Source organism: Phascolarctos cinereus, unplaced genomic scaffold (genome assembly GCF_003287225.1).
Source record: "Phascolarctos cinereus isolate Bilbo 61053 unplaced genomic scaffold, phaCin_HiC Scaffold_4;HRSCAF=312, whole genome shotgun sequence".
Lineage (NCBI taxonomy): Eukaryota > Metazoa > Chordata > Mammalia > Diprotodontia > Phascolarctidae > Phascolarctos > Phascolarctos cinereus.
This window is the reverse complement of record NW_027555847.1, coordinates 548,046,230-548,073,359: the sequence shown is the minus strand read 5'-3', so window position 1 is coordinate 548,073,359 and position 27,130 is coordinate 548,046,230. Positions and strand designations below refer to the sequence as shown.

Here is a 27,130-nt window from a genome sequence, read left to right as displayed (position 1 = left end):
CACTTACTAGCTGTGTGACCCTGGGCAAGTCACTTGACCCCATTGCCTAGCAAAAATGAAACAAACACAAAAACCCAACAGATGAAATAAAAAGAATTTAAATAAATTTTTAAAAGAAAGAAAAGGTGTGTCAAATGGTTGTTCTATGGTTCAACCCACCATCCCTGTGACTCCTCAGACCAAAACTCCCTTCCCTGGCCACCATTCCTCTCTGTTCTTTCTATTTGAATCTAGTAAGCTCCCTGAGGGCAGTGTTTCTTTTGTTTTGTTTTTGCTTCAGTACTCCTAGCAGCTGAGCACTGTGCTTGTCCTCTAATAAGCAGGTAAATGCATTTTCATTCATTCATATGTACACACAGAAAACACACAGATACCTAACACAAACACACAACCACCCTAAAAATGGAAGCACACACATTTACACACAAGGCATTGGGCAGGCAGGGGAGGCAGGAGCACTTGCATCGGAGCTTGTATGTGAGTAGGCAAGTGGGAGGGGGGCAGGGGATTAAACGCCTCCCCAGTTGAGTTCATTTGTCTAGTGCTGCACCTGTCTCATCTGCTCCCATACTAATGAGGTGATTGCGGGCACACCAGAAGATATTGAAGGACAAAAGGAGAATGTGTGTGTGATTTGCCAGCGAGATAGGGAATAAAGGATACCGGTGCTGTACAGGAAAGAGTACTGGATTTAGAGGAGAATGACCTGCATTTGAATTTTATTTGTGACCTTGACCAAGTCATTTTCTGTCTGGGACTGTAATAATTGTTAAATTGGGGAAGGGGGTAGGTTAAATGATCTCTTATGGTCCCTTCCAGTTCTACATTCTAGGATCCTATGCCTTGGACCAGGCCTTAGAGACTCCCACTAATGTGAGAGAGAACCTAGAACCGGAGGTCAATTCTCTTTAGGATCATTTCTAAATCCCTGTCTGAATAAAACTGTCCGTCCTAGATGGGTACAGATTTTTAACATTATACTAAGTGGCACTGATCAAGAGATCCAAATCACAAGTTAAAGGAGTGACTAAATATTTATTGGTTGAGGGTAAAAGTCATTACAATGATTTAGTAAGGGAAAGTGGTGGACATGTCTTCCCACTGCAAAATGGTGCTATTTTCCTTCTCATTTCTATGCTTCCCACTGAACTGTGAAAAGTTCAAAGTACACAAACATTTTTACCATCATGGGGTAGGAGAAAGAGACAGAGAAGGTAATGGCCCTTACATCTAAAAAATTTTTTTTTCTAGAGGGCAGTGGATGAAGTGCTGGACTTAGAGGTCTCCCAGACACTTATTAACTGGGTGACCCTGGGCAAGTCGCTTAACCTTTCTCAGTCTCAGTTTCTTCATCTGTACAATGGGAACAATAAAAGCAACTATCTCCCAGAGTTGTTGTGAAGTTCAAATGTGCAGCAATTTGCAAATTTTAAAGCACTATGTAAATGCTAGCTACTACCGCTTGGGATGAAATTATTTCTGAAATGGACTGCATACTTTCCTGCCTTCTTAAATATGGATATCTAACTTATGACATGATTTAGGCCTTAAATGCAATAAGCCCTTCCTTCAAACTCCCACCCCCCTACCCTCCACATAAGCTCCTCAAGGACAGGGTATCTAATTTGTTTGTGTATATCCATTGCCCAGCAATGTGCCTTGGGCATGGTGGGTACTTAATACCCACCACGTATTTGTTGAATTCAATTCTCATTACTCAAAGTAATCATTATGAATATACAGCTCTGTGCATACCTTTTCTGTGAGGTCAGCTTTTCATTGTCTCTCTGTAATAGCTGAAAAATTCTCAGCCTGGCACTTGAAGCCCACCACAATCTACCCACCTTTCCATACCCAGCTAAACTGGCATATTACTTGTTCTTGGAAGATCTAATAGCTCCCTGTAATAGCTCACTTCCACCTGCCCCCTTCTGGTTTGCTGCTTCTCAATCTCCTGAGCTGAGAAAACAGAGTTGTTATGCTGTGGATCCTGGATCAAATTCAAATGACTTTTTATTCACTTAACCCCTAATGTTGTTTTACTTCGAATGCTTGGGAAGTTTGGAAGCTGAGCAAAATTCCAGACGAGGGATTTTGAACTCTCCCTTAAGATTGAACAGAACCCTTAGGGACCATTCCTAAGATATGTACTGCTTTCATCTGGTTATGTTTCCCTAACAAATAAGGGACCAGTGGGGATAGGGAGGATGAGGAAGGGGGGTGGGAGTGGGGAGAACTTCCTTATATGAAATGCATTTACAACTAGTATGAGATAATGTAAGTGAAAGTATATAAAGCTGCAATAATACCATCAGGGCTATCTCAGCTTGAAACCTCAGTTCTGAATGGGAGGGGGAGGGGAAACATAAACACTGCCTCGCACCCCCACACACACACACTAGTTTTGTAGTCAAGTGATAGCTATGGAGGCAGCTAGATGGCTCAGTGTATAGAGCAACAGACCTGGAGTCAGGAAGACCTAAGTTCAAATCTGCCCTCAGACACCTACTACCTGTGTGACCCTGAGAAAGCTACTTAACCCTGTTTGCCTGAGTTTCCTCATCTGGAAAATGTGCTGGAGAAGGAAATGGGAAACCACAGATAATATGGTCCATGGAGTCACAAAGAGTTGGGCATGACTGAACCACAACAGTGATTGCTATCTCCAACTGATCACCCATATGTTAAGGTTAAGAGTAAGTAAAGCTCAAAGAAAAGACCAAAGAAACAAGTTTGGCTTTACTGTGAAGGCTCTGTAAGCATTTAATTCAACAAACATTTACTCAGTTCAGTATAAGGCACTTGGGGACACAAAGATAGAAAAGATCTTTGTCCTTAAGCTTATTTTCTACAAGGGAGGGGGGAAAGAAAGAAAATACAAGATAACACAAGATAACGTGAGAAAGAAGGGAGCATAACTGGTAGGATCTGGGAAAGCTTTCTGGAGGGGGTGTCATGGGAGCTAATTCCCAAAGGAAGCTAAGGATCTTAAGAGGTAGAGGTGAGGAGGAAGCACTTTCTAGGAACAGAGGAGGACCTATTTAAAGGCATGGAGAAGGGAGATGGGAGATGAAGTATTACATCTTCCAAGAACAAGTAATATGCCAGCTTAGCTGGGTATGAAGAGGATCTCTGGAAAGGTGGGTAGATTGTGGTGGGCTTCAAGTGCTCCACTGAGAAATTTTTTTTTTTGTAGAGGTAATAACCCCTGACCAGTTTCGGCACTCAGAAAATTTTCCTTACATTTTCCCTTACTTTTGAGGTTTGGGGATTTTCTCTACAGAGTTTTCTATCAGAAATCTGGCTTTTGAATAAGTGAGTTGATACTCTAATAGTTAGTATTATATGGATTTAAGGTATGCTCTTTTAAGAACATTATTCTTGGGGCAGCTAGGTGGCACAGGGATAGAGCACCGGCCCCAGAGTCAGAAAGACCTGAGTTCAAATCCAGCCTCAGACACGTAACACTTACTAGCTGTGTGACTCTGGGTAAGTCACTTAATCCCAACTGCTTCAACAAAGAAAAAAAAAAGAGGGGCAGCTAGATAGCACAGTGGATAGTGCACCGGCCCAGGAGTCAGGAGGGCCTGAGTTCAAATCTGGCCTCAGACACTTAACACTTACTACCTGTGTGACCTTGGGCAAGTCCCTTAACCCTATTGCCTAGTCAAAAAAACAAACAAAAAAAAGAAAAGAAAAAGAACATTATTTTCCCAGCTATGCACCTGACTTCTTTTAGGACTTGAAAAATCAAGTTTCAGTTGCTGTCTCATCCTAGAACTTGCCTCAGCACCTGGCACCTCCCCTATCTGGAATATACAACTACCCCTGTGGCCTTCTCACCCTGGAATATCTTTCTACCATACTGGCCCTTTTTTTCTATTGGTGAGTTCCTCCTGAGGCTTCTATTCTGGCTTGTTCCAACCCCTGCTCCTGACTTCTTTTCAGACTTCAAAACCATGCCCTATGCCAGGTACACACCTGCCTTTTCATCTCCTTTTCATGTGTTGTCCTCCCTTAGTAGAACACAAGCTGCTTGAAGGCAGAAACTATCTTCCTCTTTCCTTGTATTTGTATCCCCAGCACTTAGCAGAGTGCCTAGCACATAGTAGATACTCAATAAATCCTTGTTTCCTTCCTTCCTTTTTTATCCTTCTTTCCTTTAAGACCTGGTCCTATAGAAGGGAAAGATGTTACTGGAAAAAAAATCCTTGCTGAAAGTTTCTCTGGTAAAGGTTTTATTCCAAGATATTTAAGGAACTGATACAAATTTATATGACTGAGACTGAGAGAAATAATTATTTCTCTCATATTAATAACCAATTATTGAACTAGGACTTAAGTTTTTTCCCCTTCTATACTTCCTCATTCAGAAATCAGCCCCTGTAGGTTACTCAGGTAGCCTTTGAAGTACAGGGGTGATGATAAGAGAGAAAACTCAGATCTGTTCAAAAGGTTAAAAATTTTAGTTTAGGTGAATTGATAGGGCCATCATGTTTTACTCAGACAGGTCTGGGAAAAAGTGGATTCTCTCTTTTGTTTAGATTACCCTAGAAACGGTAACATGGGTATAGATAAGTCTCTTTGTCCAAGACTGAGCAATCAGAGTCACATCCCACAGATCCTCATTAGAACAAGCCCACTTCTCATTATAATATTCTTTCCCTCATTACTTGTTAACCAGAGTTGACTGACACACTCAGAAGGATCGACTCTTCCAAGGGCGTTAAGTGTTGAATGAGTTCTATGAGGGGTCTTTGGCATTTGAGAGTGCCACTGACATTTTTATTACTTATTGTTAGCATGATTAATAAAATGATTAATTACCCAGAAACCATGTCTCTTGAAGTTTTCATACATCAGAATATAGAAAAATGATGAAAGGATATGAACAGGCAGTTTTCTTTTTTTTTTCACTTAATTGTATTTTTTTTTCCAATTAAAAGTAAAGATAGGTTTCAACATTCATTTTTGTAAAATTTTGAGTTCCAAATTTTTCTCCCTCCCTTTCTTCCCTCCCCAAGATTGAAAGCAATCTAATATAGGTTATACACATACAATCCTATTAAGCATATTAAACACATCTTCACATTAGTTATGTTGTGAAAGCATCAGAACAAAAGGGAAAAATTATGAGAAAGAAAAAAAAGTGAAAATAGTATGCCTCGATCTGCACTCAAACTCCATAGTTCTTTCTCTGGATGTGGACAGCATTTTCCATCATAAGTCTTCTGGAATTGTCTTGGATCATTGTATTGCTGAGAAGAGCTAAGTCTATCAAAGTTGATCATTGCACAATATTGCTGTTACTGTGTACAATGTTCTCCTTACTTCATTCAGCATCAGTTTATCTAAGTCTTCCCAGGTTATTCTAAAATCTGTTTGTCATTTCTTATAGCACAATAGTATTCCATTACATTCATATACCACAACTTGTTCAGCCATTCCCCAGTTCAGATGGGCATCCCCTCCATTTCCAATTCTTGGCCACCACAAAAAGAGCTGCTATAAATATTTTTGTACATGTAGGTCCTTTTCCCATTTTTATGATCTCTTTGGGATACAGACCTAGTAGTGGTATTGCTGGATCAAAGGGTATGCAGTTTTATAGGCGTTTGGGCATAGTTCTAAATTTCTCTCCAGAATTGTTGGATCAGTTCACAATTCTACCAACAATGCATTAGTGTTCCAATTTTCCCACATCTTACCCCACATCTATCATTTTCCTTTTCTGTCATATTAGCCAATCTGATAGGTGTGAAGTGGTACCTAAGAGTTATTTTAGTTTGCATTTCTTTAATCAATGGTGATTAAAAGCATTTTTTCACATGACGATAACTTTAATTTCTTCATCTGAAAAATGCTGACCAGGCAGTTTTCAAAGGCAGAAATTCAAGCTATCAATAAACATTTTTTTCCTTTGATCTGCCTTTATTTCAAGATAACATTTGACCATCTTGGTCTTTAGACAGTTTTCATTTTATCCATGATTTCATAATTGTAACTAGTATTTTCAAGATCACAGCTGAAAGTTTTTTTTTCCTGGACCCTCAGACATCACTTATCTTGGTCAGTAGATATGTAAAGACTTATATGTATCCATGATATCTCATCAACGCGCAGGCCTCTGTTGTTCCACATCCCAACCCAGCCATTCCTTCTCAACTTCTCTTGCTCTCACTTGTGTCTTTCGTTAATAAGTCCTCCACAGGGAACTTACCCAATACGCTAGAGACCTTCCCCTCAGCCCTTTTGTCACTCCATGGATGCCAGTGCAACATTTTGGCTGTTAGCCCTTACTCTTGCTAAATGACTGGCCTACACCCTTTTCCTGCATTCATATCCCTAATGACATCTTTTTTAAAAAATTTCAATTAATCAACAAACATTTTTCTAAATGTTCTAAATTATTAATAATCATATGAGTGTGAATTAAAGCATATCTTAAACCCATCAGATTGGCAAAGATGACAAAGAAAAAAAATGAAAAATATTGTGGGTATACAGGGGAAGAGCCATATTAGTGTACTGTTGGTAGAACAGTGAATCGGTACAGCCATTCTGAAAAGTAATTTGGAATTATGCCCAAAAGGTCACTAAACTATACATATACTTTGACCTAGTAATACTTCTTTAAGACATACAGCCCAAAGGGATCAAAGAAAAAATGGAAAAAGAGGCATATGTACAAAAATACTTATTCCAGTTCTTTTCATAGTAGAAAAAAAACTGGAAATGAATGGTTTATGAATATAATTGAATACTATTGCACTATAAGAAATGATGAAATGGACAGTTTCATAGGAAACTGGAAATCTATGAATTGATACACTGAGGAGAGAGCTATAAAAACAATTTATAGAATGACAACATTATAAAGAACAACCATGTCAAAAGACTTGAGAACTTTTGAACAATGATCAACCACAATGCCAGAAAGATGAAGCATGCTACTATCCACTTCTTGTAAGAGGTTGTGGACTTAAAATGTAGAATGAGACAGTTTTGGACATGATCAACAAGGGAATGTTTTATTTGACAATGCATATTTGTTATGAGGGTTTTTTTTAATTCAATTTGGGAGGGTGAGGATGAGGAGAGAAAAATGCTTGTTAATTGTTGGGGGGGTAGGTGTGGGGAATAAAAATTGTAGAGAGTTTTTAAAAATACTGGCCCCAAACTAAAGGACCTCCAAGGTTCTTTCCAACTATGTGATTCTATGACATTGATTTACTTATTAGGAATCCATGATCTAGGCACAGAACAAAATAAGAATTAAGATCTCTTCATCTATGGGATAACAGCACCTACCTCACAGGGTTGTTGTGAGAATCAAATGAGATAATACATGTGAAACACTTTGCAAACCTTAAAAGTTTGCATAAGTAAATGCAATCATTATAATGAGTAATTATTAAATTATATAAAGCACTATAACGTGTGATAATTTTTTCAAAGAACTGGTCCAGGGGCAGCTAGGTAGCACAGTGGATAGAGCCTCGGCCCTGAAGTCACGAAGACCTGAGTTCAAAATTCAGCCTCAGACACTTAATAGCTATGTGACCTGGTGAGTAGAAAAGCAAAAAAGTATTGTTCGTTATTCAGAACCCGGGCAAGCATACTGTCATGAAAATGATGTACCATACTGATGAACTTTTCCAGGCAACCAAATTTTGACCTAATTTTCCATAAGCCCTCATGACTGACAGTATCAAAGGCCTTGGTCAGATCTACAAACGTTGTATACAGACCTCTGTTTTGCTCCTGGTGTTTCTCCTGGAGTTGTCAGGCAGCAAACACCACAATCAATCTTTCCTCAGCCCTTTCTGAAGCCACACTGATTCTCAGGTAGATGACCATCTCCCAGGTGAAAAATCAGCCTGTTAAGGACCTGGACAAGTCACTAAATCCCAACTGCTTCTTCACTCCCTCCACTCTCCCTCAAAACAAAACAAACAAAAAACCACACAACTGGTCCATAGGTTGGTGGCCCCAAAGTAGAATGATCTTGAAATGAATTACCTATAGAATTTTAACGAAGTAAACCTTAATAGAGCAACTACAGTGCTACCTACTTAATGACACTTAGACAAGAGTGTTGATCTTTTGGCTGCCAAAGATTTCTTCAGTTCTTTCCCCAGGTGGTTTTGCAAATCCCTTACATACAGCTGAATTCAGACAGCCATGATTTGCCTCATTTGAAAGACACTGTGAAATTAATGTAATCTTAACCATAGGTTTCATAATAAAAACCCAACTAAGTCACCCAACCAATTATTTAGAGCTAACACCAATAAAAGCATTTGACCATAATTTATCTTTTGCTAAAGAATACTAGACTAAATAAAGAAAAAGAGACAATCTGAAATCCATTTAATTAAATGCAACATTTATTAAGAACTTACCATATGAAATATTTTATATGACTGCACATGTATAACCTATACCAGATTGCTTAACATCTCAGGGAGAGGAGAGAGGAGTAAGGGAGGGACAGAATTTGGAACTCAAAATTTTAAATTGTCTTTACATATAACTAGGGAGAAAAAAATATTATTAAAGTGTTAAAATAAAAAAAAGAACTTACCATATGTAGAGCACTATGGCTGTAGGAAGAACTAAGTTTATTTAAACATAATCTCTGACCTCACGGAATTTACTGGGAGAAGATTAGTCTAACTGACTTCTTGATAGCAATGGATAGAGTGCTGGACCTGGAATAAGGATGACCTTAGTTCAAATCCAGCCTCAGACACTTACTAGCTATGTGACTGGGCATTTAACCCATCTGCCTCAGGTTCCTCATCAGTAATAGGAGGATAACAACACCTTCCTCCCAGGGTTGTTCTGAGGATGAAACAAGATAATATTTATAAAGCATTTTGCACTATGTAAATGTTAGCTATTATTATTGTTATTATTATTACCAGTCAGTCAACAAGAATTTTTAAAGCACGTACTATGTGCCAGGCACTGTGCTACAAGCTAGAAATACAAAGAAAGGCAAAAACAGTCCTTTCTCTTATTCTACTGGGGTATGTTGTTGTTCAGTTGTTTTACTCATGCCCCACTCTTTGTGACCCCATTTGGGGCTTTCTTGACAAAGATACTGGAATGCTTTTCCATGTTCTTCTCTAGCTCATTTTACAGATGAGGAAACTGAGGCAAATGGGGACTTTCCCAAGGTCACACAGCTAGTAAGTGTCTGAGGCTGGATTTAAATTTGGGTCTTCCTGACTCCAGGCCCCATCACTCTATTCATTGTACCACTTAGAGTGAAAAGCACACTGGTTTTGCAGTCAGAGGATCTGGGTTCAAATCCATCTTTAACACCGCCAGTAGGATGGGGAAGTCTCAAGCTCCCTGGCCTCAATTTCCTAATCTGTAAAATGAAGTTGAACTAGATGGTCTCTGAGGTACCTTCCAGCTTGCTATGACTCAAATGCATAGCTATAATCCCTAATAATAACTCCCCAAGTAAATTAGAGCATACAAATGGCCACGTGAGATATCAGAGATAAGATTGTTACAGACAAGGGATCTGAGAAAGCTTCATAGGAGAAGCAGGGCTGCCTCTGCTGAGTCTGAACTAGTTGAAATCAGGATTGTAGACAGTAGTCATCTGTTTATGAATAGCAAGTATCATTTTTCAGACACTGAAAAGAGGCCAGATTCTAAACACCAGTGACAGCCTACTACAAACAAAACTACATTCCTAAACACCCTATCTGAAGCCATTTACATTTCCTCTACTGTCACTAATTAGCTTTCCTCCCAGCAAATGCAAACATTTTAAAAAATGCTTTCAACTGAATCATTAGAGACCTAAGAATCAATTCCTCAAAAGAGTATGGCTGAAGTCCAAACTGTGAAAGAGTACAGCCCTCAGTCTTTCTCCTCCTCTCACTCATCTACAAACACCTCTTCTGAATTCCCTCTCCACAAGGCTTTGTCCTCAACTTGATGCCCACTAGTTCCATGGAAGGTGTTAGCTAAAGCTCCCCCTAAAGGGGCAAGAGGACTCCCTAGCTCTGAAGCTTCTCAAGTCTCAGTTTCCTCTGCTGTAAAAAATAAGAATGAGAGGAATATTATACAGACCAGGAGCTGTTGTATAGGAGAGTGCTTTGTAAAGCTCATGGTGCTACACAGATGAGTTACTGTTATTATTGTGTCTGGGCCTGGGATCTCCACCAGGGAGCTCCTGGTGGGCAAAATCTCCTTAGATGCAGACCAGCAACTGTCCTACAACTTAGTCTTAGAGTCACTGGGGCAATGAAAGGGTGACTGTCCTGTTTCACAAGGCCAGTATATATCAAAGACTGAATATGAATCTAGGTCGTCCTGACTGAGGGGTGGCCTTCTATCTACTACACTATGCTTTCATTATTATTGTTTACATTTTAATAAAGGTGTACAGAAAGCCAAAAGCTATCAAGTTCATTCAAGTAATTAATTTCTAATGGTAGAATGTCAAACAGGTGGTGGAGATAGTCAATACCTATCAACCAATCAATAAACGAGCACTATTTCAAAAGTTCAAAATTCTACAAGTCCAGTCTTGTCTTTCACCTTCTCTGCTCTGCCCTCTGTCCCCTTCCTCCCATATTCAAACAACTTATAACATTGAGCACAATGAGCACATACTTAGTGTGACTTCTGGCTCTCTTTCAGATTTCTTCTCTTTTGGTCCATAACCTGGTCCTAGCCTTCAGACACAGACAACACTGGTATACTATGAGGAAACAAACAAAAAAAATGACATGCGGTGTTGAAATGATTTCCTTGAAGTCACTCAGTAAGTCAGTTTTGAAGCCAAAAATAAAATCCTTTTATCCTTAGACAAAGTCTAAGTTGAGAAGGAAGGAAAACAATTAAAATGGTGAAGAAATGTAGTTATTATAATTGGGATCTTTTGTATATCTGAACTTCCTCTCAAATCCTTAAAGCATGTAAAAGTTGACTCAGCCTCACAATACCCAGTAAGGTATTATTCTGGCTTGGAAGATGGGAAACAAGGTAAAATTAGATGATTTGCTTATTAATATATTCCCCACTCTGAGTCAGAGAAGATGAGAAGATGTAACATTTCTAGTGCTATGCTATGTAGTCAACTTAATCTCTGCAAACTGTTGAACGAGAAAAAAGTAGTTTCCTCATTCACATTTAGGCAGAGTAGTTGGGTAAACAGGACAATCTAGCAAAATTTCAACAGATCCAAGTAAACAAGCATTTAAGTCAAAGAACCTAAAGGAGAAACCTCTATGCATGCCAAAGGTTGGGTCTACTTCTTTAACTAATTTAAGGGCAAGGAGTGTGAAGGGCAAGGTCACTGACTCATTTACCCATGAAAGCAGATTATCCAAAACACGTTGTTCAGAAATGGTTTCATTTTAACATCTACCTGAATTTAATCTTCTTTTTTTCATCTTTGTCCTAGGGTCAAATAATGGGAGAGAAAATTAGCTTAGATTCTATGTGACTCAAAAGTAGATAGCAACAGTGGTTCTTTTATGCTCTTTAATTAAAAATACAAGGTAGCTTTTTCATGGACTTAACTAGATATATTCCTACATGTTTCATGGATTATTAAATAAGCAGGATTAATCGAATTATCTGAAGTTTTCTGATAAGATTATTTATGTTAAAGTATTATTATTGTTATTACCACATTTACATTTTCCTCCCACACTGTCACTACAGAGGAAATACAGTGATGTGTAAATTCCATTTCCTTTTCACCATTACTCATTATTTCCTTTTTTAATTTAGGCAGACAGAATGTAAACATATGTATCCCATTCCTCACTGTCATTTACCCGTGCTATCCTTCTTCCTGCTATCCTGGCCAAAATGAAGTCGAAGGCCAAGGAAAACCATAGTCCGATCACCAAGAAAGTTCATAGCAACAGTAGCAGCAATACCAGACTAAGCAACCCATGCCTTCATTTCATCCACACCAACCACACAGACCAGAAGAAAAATAAAAAGGCCAACTCCAAAAGCACTATTCTTAGAGAGGGAAAAAGTGGACTTTCGAAAAATCTGTAGGAACAATCTACAAAGAGATACAATAACAGAACAGCGAAGATCCAGCGTCTTAGGTGATATTCAACACATGCTTCCAAAGAGATCCAAAACATCAAGTTTTTGCAAGAAATCTGATAGAAAACTGTACAACAGACTTAAAAATGTACACATCTGAAAAACATTCACAGTATTACATCAAATCCACATAGAAGACCCCAATGATCACTAGGAAATCTACCACAGTCCAGTTTTTCTAGCCCTATTAGGTCCAAATTTCGTGGAACAATGTGACAACCATGTGCTGCAGGTCTGAAAAATATTCTGTCAAACCGTAGTTTACAGGTGGCCTCTATCGCCAAATTAGAGTTGGCTTGTGTATCCCAAGTATAACGGCAGTGCTCAGGTTTGCCCAAAAACTCCCAGACATCCAAAATTTTTTCTGGTAAGCCACCTGATTTAGAAACCTAAAAAAGATGGAGAAACCTTTCATCAGATTTTTTGTAGGCTAAAAAATACGCTTACTTTGCTTAGATGCAACATTTAACATTAAAACAGTTAAACCATTTGTTTAACAATCCCATACAAAATATTCAGACAACTCAATATAAAAATAACTCTGCTACACAGTCATAGGAAAAAGCACAAGTATTTACTTGTGAGTTAGGTTGAAAAAAAGGGTAAATAACTTGCTGTTTTGTGAAACTTTTCTCCCTTTCCCTTATTATAGGGCAAGGATTCTTTGTTATTTTTATTTGTAGAGACTAGATCTCCCTATCTCACTCAGGCTGAAAATCTAGTAGTCAGAAGAGGGTCTGACCCCAATGCTGATCAGCATGAAAGCTCTGACCCCATTGCTGACCTGGGGCCCATCATACTGGTGCTGGCCTTAGTGCAGACACCCAATCAGCTTAACAGACTCCAGCTCAGAACTCCCAAACTCAAGCAATTCATCAGCCACAGCCTCCCCTAATAGCAGCAATTAGAGGAGCGTATGCCAAGGATTCTTGACCTGGAGTTCACAAACATGCTTTTAAAAAAAAATTGATAATTGCATTTCAAAATCATAGGTTTCCTTTGTAATCCTAAGAATTTTGTTTTATGGCCTGGAATGAAAAAGGAAAATTTTCAACCATGACTTAAATAACAGGTCAACAGGTGACACCATGTATAAGTTCCAAGCATGTTCCAGTTCCATTTTTCCTCCCTCAAGATTCCTGCAGTTTTTCTAAGACTTACCGCATTTCATTCTCGAGGTTTTTAAAAGCAATTAACAGGCATATATGACATGCTTATCATATGCCAGGTACTATGCTAAACACTGGGGACACAAAGACAAGAATCAAACAATCCTTGCCTTCCATTCTGCCACAGAAGACAACACATATGCTTCTAAGTCCAAAATAAATCCAAGGCAATCTGAGAAATCAAACATTAGAAACTGAGAGTATCAGGAAAAACTTCACATAAGACGTGGCACTTGAGGGGTGGCTAGGTAGCACAGTAGCTAGAGCACAGTAGAGACCTGAGTTCAAATCCATCGTCACATACCTGCTACTTCCTAGCTGTATGACCCTGGGCAAGTCATTTAACCCTGATTGCCTCACACACACAAAAAAAAGATGTGGCACTTGAGCTGAACTTCTGAAGGAAACTAGGGAGAGAAGCACAATTCATCTGAGCATCAATAAAGACGACTGCTCAGGGGTAGCTAGGTGGCATAGTGCATAGAGCACTGGCCCTGGATTCAGAAAGACCTGAGTTCAAATCTGGCCTTAGACACATAACACTTACTAGCTGTGTAACCTGGGCTAGTCACTTAACCCCACTGTCTAACAAAAAAAAAAAAAAGAGGACTGCTCTAATGAAAACCTACATTTACACAGCGATGGAGCACTTTGTTTACAATTCACTTTCCTCAGGACGGCCCTGATTAATATTCCCATTTTATAGATAAGGAAACAACTTTAAAGAGGTCAAGTGACCTGTGCAAGGCCACACCACTAGTCTAGCTGGGGTCTGAACTTGAATCCAGGTCTTGCCCAACTCTAAGTCCAGCACACATGCCACCACACTACACCATGCTATATTATATTCAGGGACTGCCAGGATCCTAGAAAAATTCTGATCTTAAATAGTTGTAGATATGTAAGCTAAGGTATAAGGTCACTGGGATCGGAGAAGAAAATGGTTTTATTTGGAGAGGCATCTGAGCACAGAATAAGAGGTTTAATTTACCTAGAACACTCTTTTGTAGCAAAGCAGAAGTGAATCAATACCTCCATTTGAGTTCAATTTCACTGTGATATAAACTACGAAGCAGTAAGTAAAAAGGAAAGCCAAGTGTAACACTATAAAATTTATGGGGTCTCCATCCTATGCCAAGCATGGCACAGAATATACAAAAGGCCCAAAAAAACAGAAACAAAAGACACAGCCTATACTCTAGGGAGTTTATATTTCTCACTTACATAGTGCCTACTTGGATGCTTCTCAGGCAACTCTTAATGGACTAGCCATAATACTGGGAAAGCCTGAGAGAAATAGCAGCAGTTTTAGTTTTAAGCCCTATTAGCTAGAACCCCTTACATACTTCCAATGGAGCATAAAACCTTCATTACATATAGTAAACTCAAGGGTCTGAGTCCTCAGACTTTGAGGCCATGACCAGCCTAACTGTACTATTCCAGCTTTCTCTCACTTCCACCACAGCAATCTGGCTTCCACCAGGGCAGATTTTTCATTCCTTCCCAAACATATCCACTACCTGTAGCTCTTGGCTTACACAGCATCCTGGAAGCTAAGGTAGCAGAATGGATAGAGCACTGGGCCTGAAGTCAAGATATGAGTGCAAATCCTCAGGTACTTACTGAATGATCCCGGAGCAAGTAAGCAAGTCACAAGAACCTGTCTGCCTCAGTTTCCTCAACTATAAAGTGAGGATAATAGTAATAACATCTATCTCCCAAGGTGTGAGGATCAAATGAGTTAACTTTTGTAACACACTGGGCATAATGCCTGGCACACAGTAGGCACTTAATAAATGTCTGTCTCCTTCCTTCCTCTCTTGCATGGAATGGCCTTTCTCACCTCCTTATTCTCTACTCACCAGCTCTTCCATCCTTTTAAGGCCCAGATCAAGTATCACCACCTCAAATCACAGGACCACGGATTCAGAGCTAGAAGGGACCTTAGTGGTCACTGAGTCTAGTGTCCCAGGAGTTAAGTGGTCAAACACCTCACGTCTGAGAAAGGATTGGCAGCCAAGTCTTTCTGACACCACAAATAACATTGTCTACTAGCATATACTACCACTCCAAGATTTCCTGGACTATTCAAGTACACACTGACTGTTCCTTGCTCTGAACTCCTGCAGCAGGTATTGTCTGTATGACTTCTCTTAGCACTTAATCACAAACTCTCAGATCATTCCCTAACTCATGTTTTGTTTCTCTAGTAAGATTATAAGGTCTTCGCAGTCAATGATCATGTCTTACACTTACATACCCCATTCTACCTAAAAGGGTACTTGGCACATACACAGCAAACAACTCAGTAAATAATTGCAGAATTAGGATGATATACATTATGGCTTGTGCATATAACAGATCAATTAAAGACCTGGGCTTAATAGAATTAATTTATCCAATTAAATTATCCATTTTTGTTGCAAAGAAGCAACAAGGGTCCTCTCAAGTAAAAGGTAAGCTTTTTCAGGGCAAGGACTGACTTGTCTCTGTTTTGTATGAGTATCCCCAGTCTTAGCACAATCCCTGGCCCATAGAAGAGGCTTAATAAATACCTGCTGATTGATTCACATAAGAAAAGTTTCCTAACAACTGGAGCTACTTCAAAGTAGAATGGGCTTTCTTGGGAAGAAGTCCTTCACTGGAGCTCTTCAAGTCAAGTCTGGATGACCACTTGTAAAGTAAGCTGTAGAGGGGATTATTTTTTAGTTACAGGCTGAACTAGGAAACCACCAAGGTTCCTTACTCTGAAATCCTGTGGCCACATAAGAGCGAAAAGAAAAACAAACCAACCAGTTTACTACGTGAAACACTGAAATGATACTCTGTAACTTACTTCATGGTCCCTTAAATTTGTATCTCCTCCAAATATAACTGTAACTGACTCTGGGACTTCTTGCATTTTCTTTAACACCATTTTTAGCTGATTCATCCGTTCCCGAGCATGGTTTCTGGTGCTCTCGAAGTGTGAGTTCAAAAGGCAAAGCTCATTACCACATATAGTCACCTGCAATAGAATAACACCGCTGAGTTACGTTGTAGTCTATCTATTTTAATATCCAATGCTAAACTTTAATCAGAGAAGGTCTGAGGATTACTCAAAAGTTCACTAAATCATCAAATCAGTATTACTATCAACAAATAAGGAACAGCATCAGCACAGGTAAAGAGACACGAAAATAATAAGGTATTAAAAAAGGACAGTGATTATAATAGAATGGGGTTAGGGGTGGGGTTAAAAGTTATATGATATGTTCTTGTCTTTTTGTTTGTTTGTTCTTTGCTTTTTTCGAGGCAATCAGGGTTAAGTGACTTGCCCAGAGTCAGACAGCTAGTGAGTATCACCTGTCTGAGGCCGGATTTGACCTCAGGTCCTCCTGATTCCAGGGCCAGTGCTCCATTAACTGCACCACCTAGCTGCCCCAGAAGTCATATCATAAGAGGGAGTGAGCAGAGAGAGTAGCAAGAATTAGAAGAATGAATAACTTTCTCAAGAAGTCTGACTATGAAAAGGAGAAGAGAGGTAAGAAATGGAATGGTAAGTAGCTAAATGAATTCTAACCCTTTATCTTTTAAAGCCAAACCTGAAAAATTATAAAATCTAAGAACTGGCTATCTATTAATACCCATGACAGGAAGTCAGCTAGCCTCCAAATGGAGAAATCCATTGAGGAAGAACCCACAATCTCCCAAGGCAATCCATTCCACTTTTAGACAGAGCTAATTGTTACAAAGTTCCCTTCTATCGAGCCTAAATCTCTTAGTTCTGTTCTCTGGGGCCAAGAAGAAAGCTCTCGTATTCCCAACTTATCTCCTCTTTACAACTCACTCAACAATATGAACTCCTTTTCATGTGGCATTACCTCCAAGTCTTTCACCACACTAGATGCCTTCTTCTGTACATGCCTCCAAACTCTCTGGTATCCTTCCTAAAATGTGGCAGCCAAACCTGAGCTCCAGGTATGATCTGACCAAGACAGAGTACAGAACTATTACCCCTCTTACTCTGGCATTACGGCTCTTTTAATGCAGCTCAAGGTAATGCTGATATTTTGGGTTACCATGTCATAATCAGATACCACTAAAACCATCAGATCTTTTCTCACATTTAGGATCTTTTTCCATGAAAAATGAATTACACTGCCCCTGCAGCCCCTTTCCCAAAAACAACCACATTTTGTACTCATATAGTCAAGTCAATACACATTTGTTAATTGTTTACTATTTGTGTTGTGTTAAACACAGGAGATACAAAGAAAGGCAGGATAGGGGGGCGGAGAGAAAAGGTAATGGTAATGGGAACTATAAAAGTCGAAGAATTGGGATTTTATCTAAATCTTGGAAGAAAGCAGAGAAGTTAGGAATAGGAGGTATCAAAGAAGAGTGTTCAAGGCATGGCCACTAACAAGTGTAAATGCATGCACAGTGTCATGTTCAAGGATCAGCCAGTATGCCAACGGAGCTGGAACAGAGAACATGTAGAAGGGAGAAAAGTATTATGATTGGAAAACGAGGAAGCAGCAAGATTTTGAAGGGCTTTAAATGTCAGAGTATTTTACCTTAATCCTGGAGGTAAGAGGGCGCCACTGAAATTTACTGAGTAAAGGGGTGACATGGTCAGATGTTCACTGGAAAATCATTTTGGCAGCTGAGAAGATGGATTGGATGGGAAGGCACTTGAGGCAGGGAGACCATTTAGAAGACTACTGCAATAGTATATGTGGTGATGAGGGCCTATATAAGGGTGGTGTCTGTATGAGGAGAAAGGGACATATGATGGAGATGCTGTGAAGGTAGAAAGGCCAAGATTTGACAAGATTGGATATGTGGGATGAGTATAAGAGTCAAGGATAATACCGAAGTTGTTAGCCAGGATATCTGGGAGAATGGTGGTGCCTTCAGTAACAGAACACCTGGGAATGGCCTAGGGGAAAGGTTGGTAATATGAGATGTGAAATGTGTTTTGCTTGATTATATATATTTATACAAGAAGTTTTTTTTTCTTTTTTTCCCCCAGTGCAAGGAGTGGGAGGAAGAGAAAACCAATTTTTAATAACTGAAAGAAATATTTTTTTTTTAAAGAAAGATGGTGCATTCTGTTTTGGACATGCTAGGTTTGAGATACCCAAAGGTTTTCCAATTTGAGATGTCTAAAAGGCAGTTCATAACGTAGGACTGCAGCTCAGCAGAGAAGTTCAGACTGGATATAGAGATCTGAGAATCATGTGCATAGAGATGAACCATTGAGAGCTAATGAAATCACCAAGTGAGACAGTATAGAGGGAAAAGAGAAAAAGGTTTAGGACAGAGCCTTGGGAGATACCCACAATTAGTGGCCACATTACAGATGGAGAACCAGCAAAAAAAGAGATTAAGAAAGAGAACCAGGAAAGAGCAATATCATATAGACTTAAAGAGAGGACAGTCAGGTGGCACAGCAGATAGAGTGCCAGGCCTGGAGCCTGGAAGACCTGCGTTCAAATGTGACCTCAGATACTGACTAGCTGGGTGACCCAGAGCAAGTCACTTAACCCTATTTTCCTCAGTTTCCTCATCTGTAAAATGAGCTGGAGAAGGAAATGGCAAACCACTCCAGTATCTTTGCCAAGAAAACTCCAAATGGGGTCACAAGGAATCAGACAAGATTGAAACAACTGAACAACAATAGTAACATCCAGGAGAAAAGGGTGACTGACAGTATCTTTTTGTTTTTGTTTTTAGGCAATTGGGGTTAAGTGACTTGCCCAGGGTCACACAGCTAGTAAGTGTCAAGTGTTTGGTCTAAGGTCCTCCTGACTTCAGGGCCGGTGCTCTATCCACTACGCTACCTAGCTGCCTCTGACTAACAGTATCAAAGATAACAGATAGGTTAAGAAGAATAATTGTTAAGTAGCACTTCAGTGTGGTTTTCTTGGCAAAGATACTGGAGTGGTTGTCATTTCCTTTTCCAGCTCATTTTGCAGATGAGGAAACTGAGGCAAACAGGGTTAAGTGACCTGCTCAGGGTCACACAGCTAGTGTCTGAGGTTCAGATTTGAATGCAGGTCTTCCTGACTTCATGCCCAGCCCTTTATTCACTCAGCCACCTAGATGTCCCATCAAGAAGGACAAAGAATGACTAAAAAGACAGAGGAAAGTCATTAGATTTGGCAACGAAGATCACTGATAACTTTAGAAAGAGCAGTTTCAGTTGAATGATGAGGTCAGAAGTCATAGTACAAACTGTTTAGAAGAGAGTCAGTGGAAAGACAGTGGAAACAACTACTACAGACAGATTTCTCAAACAGTTTAGCCTAGAAGAGGAGGAGAGATATAAGACAATAGATAAGAGGGACAGGTGGATCAAGTGAGGATACTTTAAGAACTGCAGAAACATGGGTATATTGTAGGCAGCAAGGATGGAGCCAGTAAATGGGGAGAGACAGAAAATTAGCGAGAAAGTAGGGATGAGAACAGAGATAATGTGCTAAAGAAAATGGGAGGGGATGGGATTCAGAGTCCATGTAGAAGGATTTGCATTGGTAAGAAGGGCCAGTACTTGCAGGAAAAAAGATCTGGGGTGGGGAGTCAGTGACTGCAGCCAACTCAAAAGGCACTTCCCTCCTGGAACTCACATAGCACATCTTTCTTATGTATTTGCATGTACTGCTACATATTACAGTCATTTATATTTGGTCACATGCTCCTAAAGGGCTGTAAGCTCCACGAGGATAAGAACCAAGGTTTTTCTAAATTTTGTGTATCTCCCTAAGCACTTACTGGTAAGTACTTGTAAGCAATTAATATATCTTACATTGATCAGATTTAACAAACATTGATCCTACTGCATCCATGAGGTTCAGGGCACTGTGTGCAATGAGAGGGGTGCTACATGGAGTCCAAGTAGGAAAGGTCTTTACTTCCTAAAGAAAGTGCCATTTGAATTGACTTCATCCAGTGCCTTCAGTAAAGCCATAAAAACTATGCTTGCCAATATCTATCCCCGTCTACTGCCCTCTCACTCAGATATTTTCTTCTCCAATTACTATCTGGTTAAATGAGGGTATTTTACCATTTAATATCAAGGTACTTAGGGAATTAGTAACAATTATTTCAGGAAGCAAGCATGGATTTAAATTAAATCTATCCATCTCAGGAGAGATATGCCTTCAAGCAAGTTTATTTTCACATAGCATTCATCTAAATTCATTCAAAAAGTTCATGAACACTGAAAGGAATCTATTTTAAAGAGAAAGGCAAACTTTTATTAAAACACAGGTCTATGGAATTACAAAAATTAGGGTAATTCACAAGTTCACTTACATGCACACACAAAAGGTTTCTCATCATCTGAGTAGCAGGAAAAGGTGTAATTTCATAGCTTATTAACTTCACTCTTGATTTCTTCAACATTACTACGGTGAAATAGCCATCTTCATTACCTTAAAATGTTTTTCAAAACAGTAAGTTACATTCCATGAATAGATCATTTAAAGCAGTGGTGTCAAATTCAAATAGAAATGGGGTCCACTAATCCATACAGGGCCACATACTCATTTAGTTTTAAAATATAATGTTATTATACATAATGGGTATCATATTTCTTGTCTTTTTAATGGTTGGGTGGGTAGGAGGGAGAAAATTTGTATCTCAAAATAAAAATCTTAAATTAAAAAAAGTTATCTATGTTGTACTGTATTTTAATTTATTTTGTTAAATGTTTCCCAATTACATTTTAATCTGGTTCAGCTGTACTTTGGGAGTGCTGGTGTCTGAAACCTCCGATCTAAGCATTACTGCAGGATAGAATTAAGGGCTAGAACAGATTTCAAGTGCACTTTGAATCCAACCTATCTTCATCTTATGTCCTTTATCACACATTGTACAAAGAATAGTTATAAATGCTCACATGATTCTTTCAAGAAAAGCACTGCCTGTTAGTGCAACTATTATCTATTTTCAAAGATAAATTTAATTCAAAGATGAAGTTATCTCTAAAGTTAGTAGTTGAAAATGACACCCCAGAAACTAAAGTCATTTACCTAAGAAAGAATTTGCCATTGCTGATCTCATTCTAAGAACCAGATAACACTCACTTTCTTCCCAGACACTGCACAGCTAACATCAATGATTAAAATATTTCAACAGGGGCAGTTAGATGGCTCAGTGGATACAGCACTGGTCCTGAAGTCAGGAGGACCTGAGTTCAAACCAGGTCTGACACTTACTAGCTGTGTGACCCTGGGCAAGTCACTTAACCCCACTGCCTAGCCAAAAAAAAAAGTTTAGGGCAGCTAGGAGGCGCAGTGGATATAGCACCGGCCTTGGAGTCCCTGAGCTCAAATCTGGCCTCAGACATATAACACTCACTAGCTATGTGACTCTAGGCAAGTCACTTAACCCTAATTGCCTCATATATTTAAAAAAAAATTTCAACTAAGGAAAGAGACAATTTTCCAAATAAGAGGGAGAAAGGTGTTTTTAAAGAGATGGATATTTTGAAAATCATTCTCTTAACAGATAAGCTAAATTATCAGAAAGGTGTTACCTGAAATAATTGTGTAACTGGTTGCTCTTTTCTTTAGATAGTTGTAGTATGGTGGAATCACTTCTTGAAGAAATACCACATCTGGAGTGTACCTAATTTTTAAAAATGAGTTTGTTATAAGACTAATAACAAATATAACATTTCACTAGAACATAACTCAAGGAAATGAGACCAGAACTTATCACTTATAACTGAGAAAAACACAAGCTGTCACTTTAACAGAATTCCAAAAGTGAACACAATTTTGTTAACAATTTACTATGATCTTTATTGGCTATTGAAGGGAAGGGTACTCATGGACAGAAATTACAGCACCAGTTATTAATTTTTGTAATATTGGAAAAAGTTATAGCAACACCACACATGAAAGTTTGAAATCAAAATTACCAGCAGAGAATAATTTGGCCTTTCCTTCCACCTAACATAAATAAAATGCAACTTTAAAACTATAGTTCTCTTCCAAATCTTTCACCTTTTTACATGTCTAGTATTCTCAAAACTGATCCTGCAATTACTTTTGCTGAAATTAAGTTAGCATTAAAAACTCCCTAATAATATATTCAATAAACAAATAAGCAACATAAGAGGCACTGCCATATTAATTCTAGCTAGAATGTTAACTTCAAAAATATGCCCAAATGTAATACTCTTTAAATGATTATAGCGTTCTTTCTATGGGAAATTTTGTATTCCAAGCTATGATATTTTGATATTGACTTATGAGAACATTTGACATTTACTTCTTTGCAAAGACGTTCTCATGAGCATTATGTTTTTTCTAGAATTACACTTTGTACTTAAAAATACAGAATTTAATTATTTGTGTGTAGTCTATATATACAGAAAGTGAAGTATTTTAATGGAAAGACTATTCTTCTGGGAATCCAGTTTCAGTTCTGGCTTCTACTAACTTAACTCTGTGACCTTATACATTCATGTACTTAACTTCTCTAAGAGGTTTCAATTTTTATCTGTAAAATGGAGATAATTATACATGCCCTAACTACCTGTTATGAGAAAATAGATATGAAAACACTTTGAAATATTAAGTTGTTAAGCAAATGTATAGGACTGCTATAATAAATAATAATACTTACAAAGCCAAATATTCACACACACTTTTAGCCCTATCTTGCAAATTGTGTATATCCAATCCATCAATATTCCATGTAATTAAAGAAAATGTACTGTCATCTTCTTTCTGGCCATAATTCTCTATATCGACACCAGTATTGGTGACATTAATTGTTGGTTCATTTGTCAGGTCAACACTAGTAAGAATAGAAAGAAAAATAATTTTATAAATGATATATAATTTAAGAATTATTTTGAAAGTTTTTATTGCCTTCATTTTGCAGAGGAACACAGTACAGAAGACTTAATGCATCTGTCTGAAGACATACAATATACTCAGATGACTAAAGAAAAATTAAGTCATTTAAACTGTATTCTTTAAATCTGTGGTTCTTGACCTCTGATAGTCTGGTGAAACCTGTAGCTCTTTTCTTTATTTATTTTAAAAATTCAAAATTGAAGAAATGCTCAATTTCAATTAGAATTAAAAATTGATTTGATTTTTTTCCCCAACCCACATACATAAGACTCCTTAAGGCTCCATGAACCACAGGTTAAGAATCCCTTCTCTACATATTTGACCATTTATGCTAGGTAGACTGCTATCTGAACATCCTTCAGTGGCATGTTTAAACTCATTAAACTCTGAGATTTTCATTCTAGCCCAAAGTTTGCTTTCTTGTCCAGCGAGGTTATCAGCTGTTTTAATTTTTCTTCATCAAATCTACCGAAGAAAATGAGACAGGTAGCTCAAGATGTATTATCAAAGGAATGTTTGTGTTAGAAAAAGTAGTAAGGAATAACTAACTTGGCTGCACCAGATTTTCGTCATTTTCACATACTAACAATATAACTGCTGTTGTTCATGGCTTTCAAAGATTCAAGTAAGAGCAATTCCCTAGCTTTGCTTTCATGTTTGACTTAAAAGGTTAAAGAGCAATGAGCATTCAAGGAACCTGCTGATTAAAAAAAGTAATGTAAATAAATATTGAGCAAGTTTTGATCTGACCAGGTGCTCCTCAAATCCTTCAAATGCCATTGTTTCCAAGAACTGCTTTCATCTCCAGAGGAAGCAAATAATCTTTACTTCCTCAGACTCACATACCACTTTGTACCATTCTTATGTACTTGTCCTGTTCTATTTTATATTGCAGGTATTTGTGTATGTGTCATTTATCTCCTAATAGACTGAACTCCTTGGGTACATACCTAGACTTGTTAATATCTGTACTTCACACTATTGCCTCTCACAAGGAAGAAGACAATGCCCTATCTAACAGATGCTTAGCAAATGTCTGCATAACTTTTATTCAAAGATGTCTGTGAACTCTGTTTTCAAAGCTTTATTTTTCCAGTTTCCTTCATGCCCCAAAGAATTAGTGGTTACCAAGTCAAAGGTTTTTTTCCTGGCTTCATAGTAGCCAAAGCCCTAGACTTGGTACCACAAAAACCTCAGTTATAATTCAGTCTCAGACATTTATTAGTTGTGTGTACCAGGGCAAAGATTACGGTCTCTGAGTTTCAGTTTCTTCCTCTGAGTTTCAGTTTCTTCCTCTGAGTTTCAGTTTCTTCCTTGGTAAAACAGAAGTGATAACAGCACCTACCTCAAAGAACTGTAGTGAGGATCAAATGAGATAGATCACTTATATAAACCACTGTGCAAACTTTAAAGCACTTTTTAAAGTGAGTTATTCCTTCTCAGGCTTTAGAACTTTCCATACTTGGCCTCTTATCCTTGAAGAGAATCAATCAACAAGCATTTATTAAGCTTTTACAATGTACTAGATAGGTATGCTGAGGTTAAGGGCTGGGAATACAAAGAAAGGGAAAAAAACCCAAAAACAGGTCCTTGCCCTCAAAGAGCTCACATTCTATAGGAGGAAACAACTTGCCAAAAATATATATATATATACACACAGTGTAAATGAAAGTTAAGTTCAGAAAGAAGGTACTATTGGGGGTGAGGGAAGGGGTGAACTTTAAAAAGCCCCTTTCAGAAAATGGGATATGAGCTAAGTCTTGAAGGAAGCCAGAAAGTCAGGAGGCAGAGGCAAGGAGGAAGAGTATTCCAAGCATGAGGGTCAGCTGGTGAAAAGGTACACTGTGGGAAGATGAAATGTTGTGAGGAACTGCAAGAAGGCCAGAGGTCATTGAATCTTAAGAGTATGAGGAGGGGAGTAAAATCCAAGACTAAAACAACAGGAAGAAGACAACTTGTGAATGGCAGACAGAAAGAGGTCAGCTTGTGAAAAGCTTTAAAAGCTAGGGAAAGGGTTTTCTATTTGATCTGGAGGTAACAGCTTTATTGGGTAAGGAGGTGACACGGTCAGATTTGTGCATGAGGAAGATCACCATGGCAGGTGAGTGGAATATGGTCTGAGGTTTGGGGAGAGACCTGTGGAAGGAAGACCAATTTGAGGGCTACTGCAACTATCCAGGAGAGAAGGGATGTGGATGAAATAGGATGTACAAAAGCCATCTAGTCCAGGGGTGGCTGTGTGAATGGAAGAGTCATACACTACAAGAGATTCTGTGAAGAAAGTAATAACAAAACTTGACAACAGATTGGATATCAAAAGCCAGTTATCATGCACTCGATCTGGAGAAGCAGACTTGAATCTGGGTTCAAATTCCACTTCTTTCAATTACAGACAGATCTGTCTGGCCCCAAGTTGGCAGAGTTTTTTTTAAAAAACCTCTCTAGAGTTCAAGCACCTCATTTATAAAACGAAGAGAATGGAGTAGACCACGGTTTTTCTAAACTTTTGGCTCAGGAACCCCTTTGGAAGTCTAGGTAAATCTATAAATCTCTTCTCACAACGTTTTATTGCTTACCTTCGTAACTGAAGGAAGTGCTAAATTTCTGTTAGTTTAGGAAATAAGAATGTTAATTTTCCCCCATTCAAGTTTCCTGGATCCGTGAAATTTATTTGATGCGACCCCTTCGAGTGCCACACCTCAAAAATCTTTGCATTAGAAGGTTTCCAAAGCTCCTTCCAGATAGATATCTGCAGATGCCCTCCCTCTGAAATTAATTTCAATTACTGTTGTATATCTATACATATACACAATACTCACATACCTAACATGTGTACATGCCCATATACACATACACGTATACTGCTGTTCTGCAGTTAGTGACCCCGTATGGGTTTTCTTGGCAAAAATACTAAAGCGATTAGCTTTAGTGGATGAAAGTAAACCGAGGTTAAACTGACATGCCCTGGGTCACACAGCTAATGTCTGAGGTCGAATTTTAATTCAGGTCTTCCGGACCCCAGGCACAGCCCTCCATCCACCGTACCACCTAGCTGCCTCCGCATGCATATGCATACAAATACATGTATATATACGTATGTGTGTATATATACATGCAATGCACATGTACACATAATCTTTTCTGCACAGCAGGGGCTGCTTTTCCCCTTCCTTTCTTTGCATCTCCAGCCTCGCTCAGCGCCAGAACGGGACCATAGTAAATGCGCGCAGACTCGGTGAAGAGACGGGCACCACCGTGACCCCGGGTCTCTTTTCTGGGCGCCGCCCCATCCCCCCACCCCGCGCCCCGCTCACTCACCAGACGGCGGCGGGCGGGGGGAACCTCGGCCCGGCGTCCGACGCTCCCTCGTCCACACCCGACTCAAAGTAGGAGTTGAGCGCCCTCTGAAAAGCAAAGGCACAGGGATGGAGGCGGCCGCGCGCAGCCGCCCCCCGGCCAGGGTCCCGGGTAGGGGAGCGGGGGCTTACTTCCATCTGCCAGTCGTTCTCCGCCAGGTAGCACTGAGCCACGCCGCTGCCGCGGCCCGTGATCGCCGAGAACTCGGCGCACAGCCGCTGGCGCTCCTGCACCGTGCTCTCCTCCGACTTCTCCTGCTGCGACTGCGACTGCGACTGCGACTGCGACTGCTCGGGCTCCCCCGGCACGTCGTCCAGATCCATGGCGCTAGACACTGCAAGTAACCGCCGGCGCATCCCCCGACCGCCAGCGTCCAGACTGCGGCGCTACTTCCTCCTCCGCTGTGTTGCAGCAACAGACCGGCTGGGAAACCGCACCGTCTTCCCTCCTCTGCCAACCCCTCCTTCGTGCTATTGGAGGAGGGGAGAGAGGGAGCGCCCTGAACAGGGCTGGCCAGGTCTAGGCTCGGGGGAAGGAACCAGGGTTAGGGTTCTAGCGGATTTCCGGGAGGCTCAGAGGAGAGCGCCCAATGACGGAACTTGAGTGCTGCAGTCTGTGGAGACTGCCGGAAGGAACGGGAAG

The 27,130-nt window shown here is 39.5% G+C and overlaps 1 protein-coding gene across 3 annotated transcripts; it reads right to left on the bottom strand.

The window, feature by feature from the left end:
* Positions 1–8,368: 8,368 nt before the first annotated feature.
* TDP2 (tyrosyl-DNA phosphodiesterase 2) lies at positions 8,369–26,975 on the bottom strand. 3 transcript variants are annotated; one of them, XR_013486254.1, is made up of 8 exons: positions 26,620–26,975; positions 26,450–26,535; positions 22,896–23,069; positions 21,799–21,890; positions 20,574–20,692; positions 16,108–16,278; positions 11,343–12,491; positions 8,369–10,732 (listed from the first exon to the last, which is right to left on the bottom strand). XR_013486254.1 is itself a non-coding variant. In XM_020986847.2 (7 exons), the coding sequence occupies exons 1-7, from the start codon at positions 26,842–26,844 to the stop codon at positions 12,210–12,212; spliced, it is 1,149 nt and encodes a 382-aa protein (XP_020842506.1). In that variant the 5' UTR covers positions 26,845–26,975; the 3' UTR covers positions 8,369–12,209. The 3 variants fall into 3 exon arrangements, 1 of the variants encoding a protein (XP_020842506.1); XR_013486255.1 differs by lacking the exon at positions 8,369–10,732 and adding an exon at positions 15,827–15,957 and having other exon boundaries at positions 12,406–12,491; XM_020986847.2 differs by having other exon boundaries at positions 8,369–12,491.
* Positions 26,976–27,130: the final 155 nt, after the last annotated feature.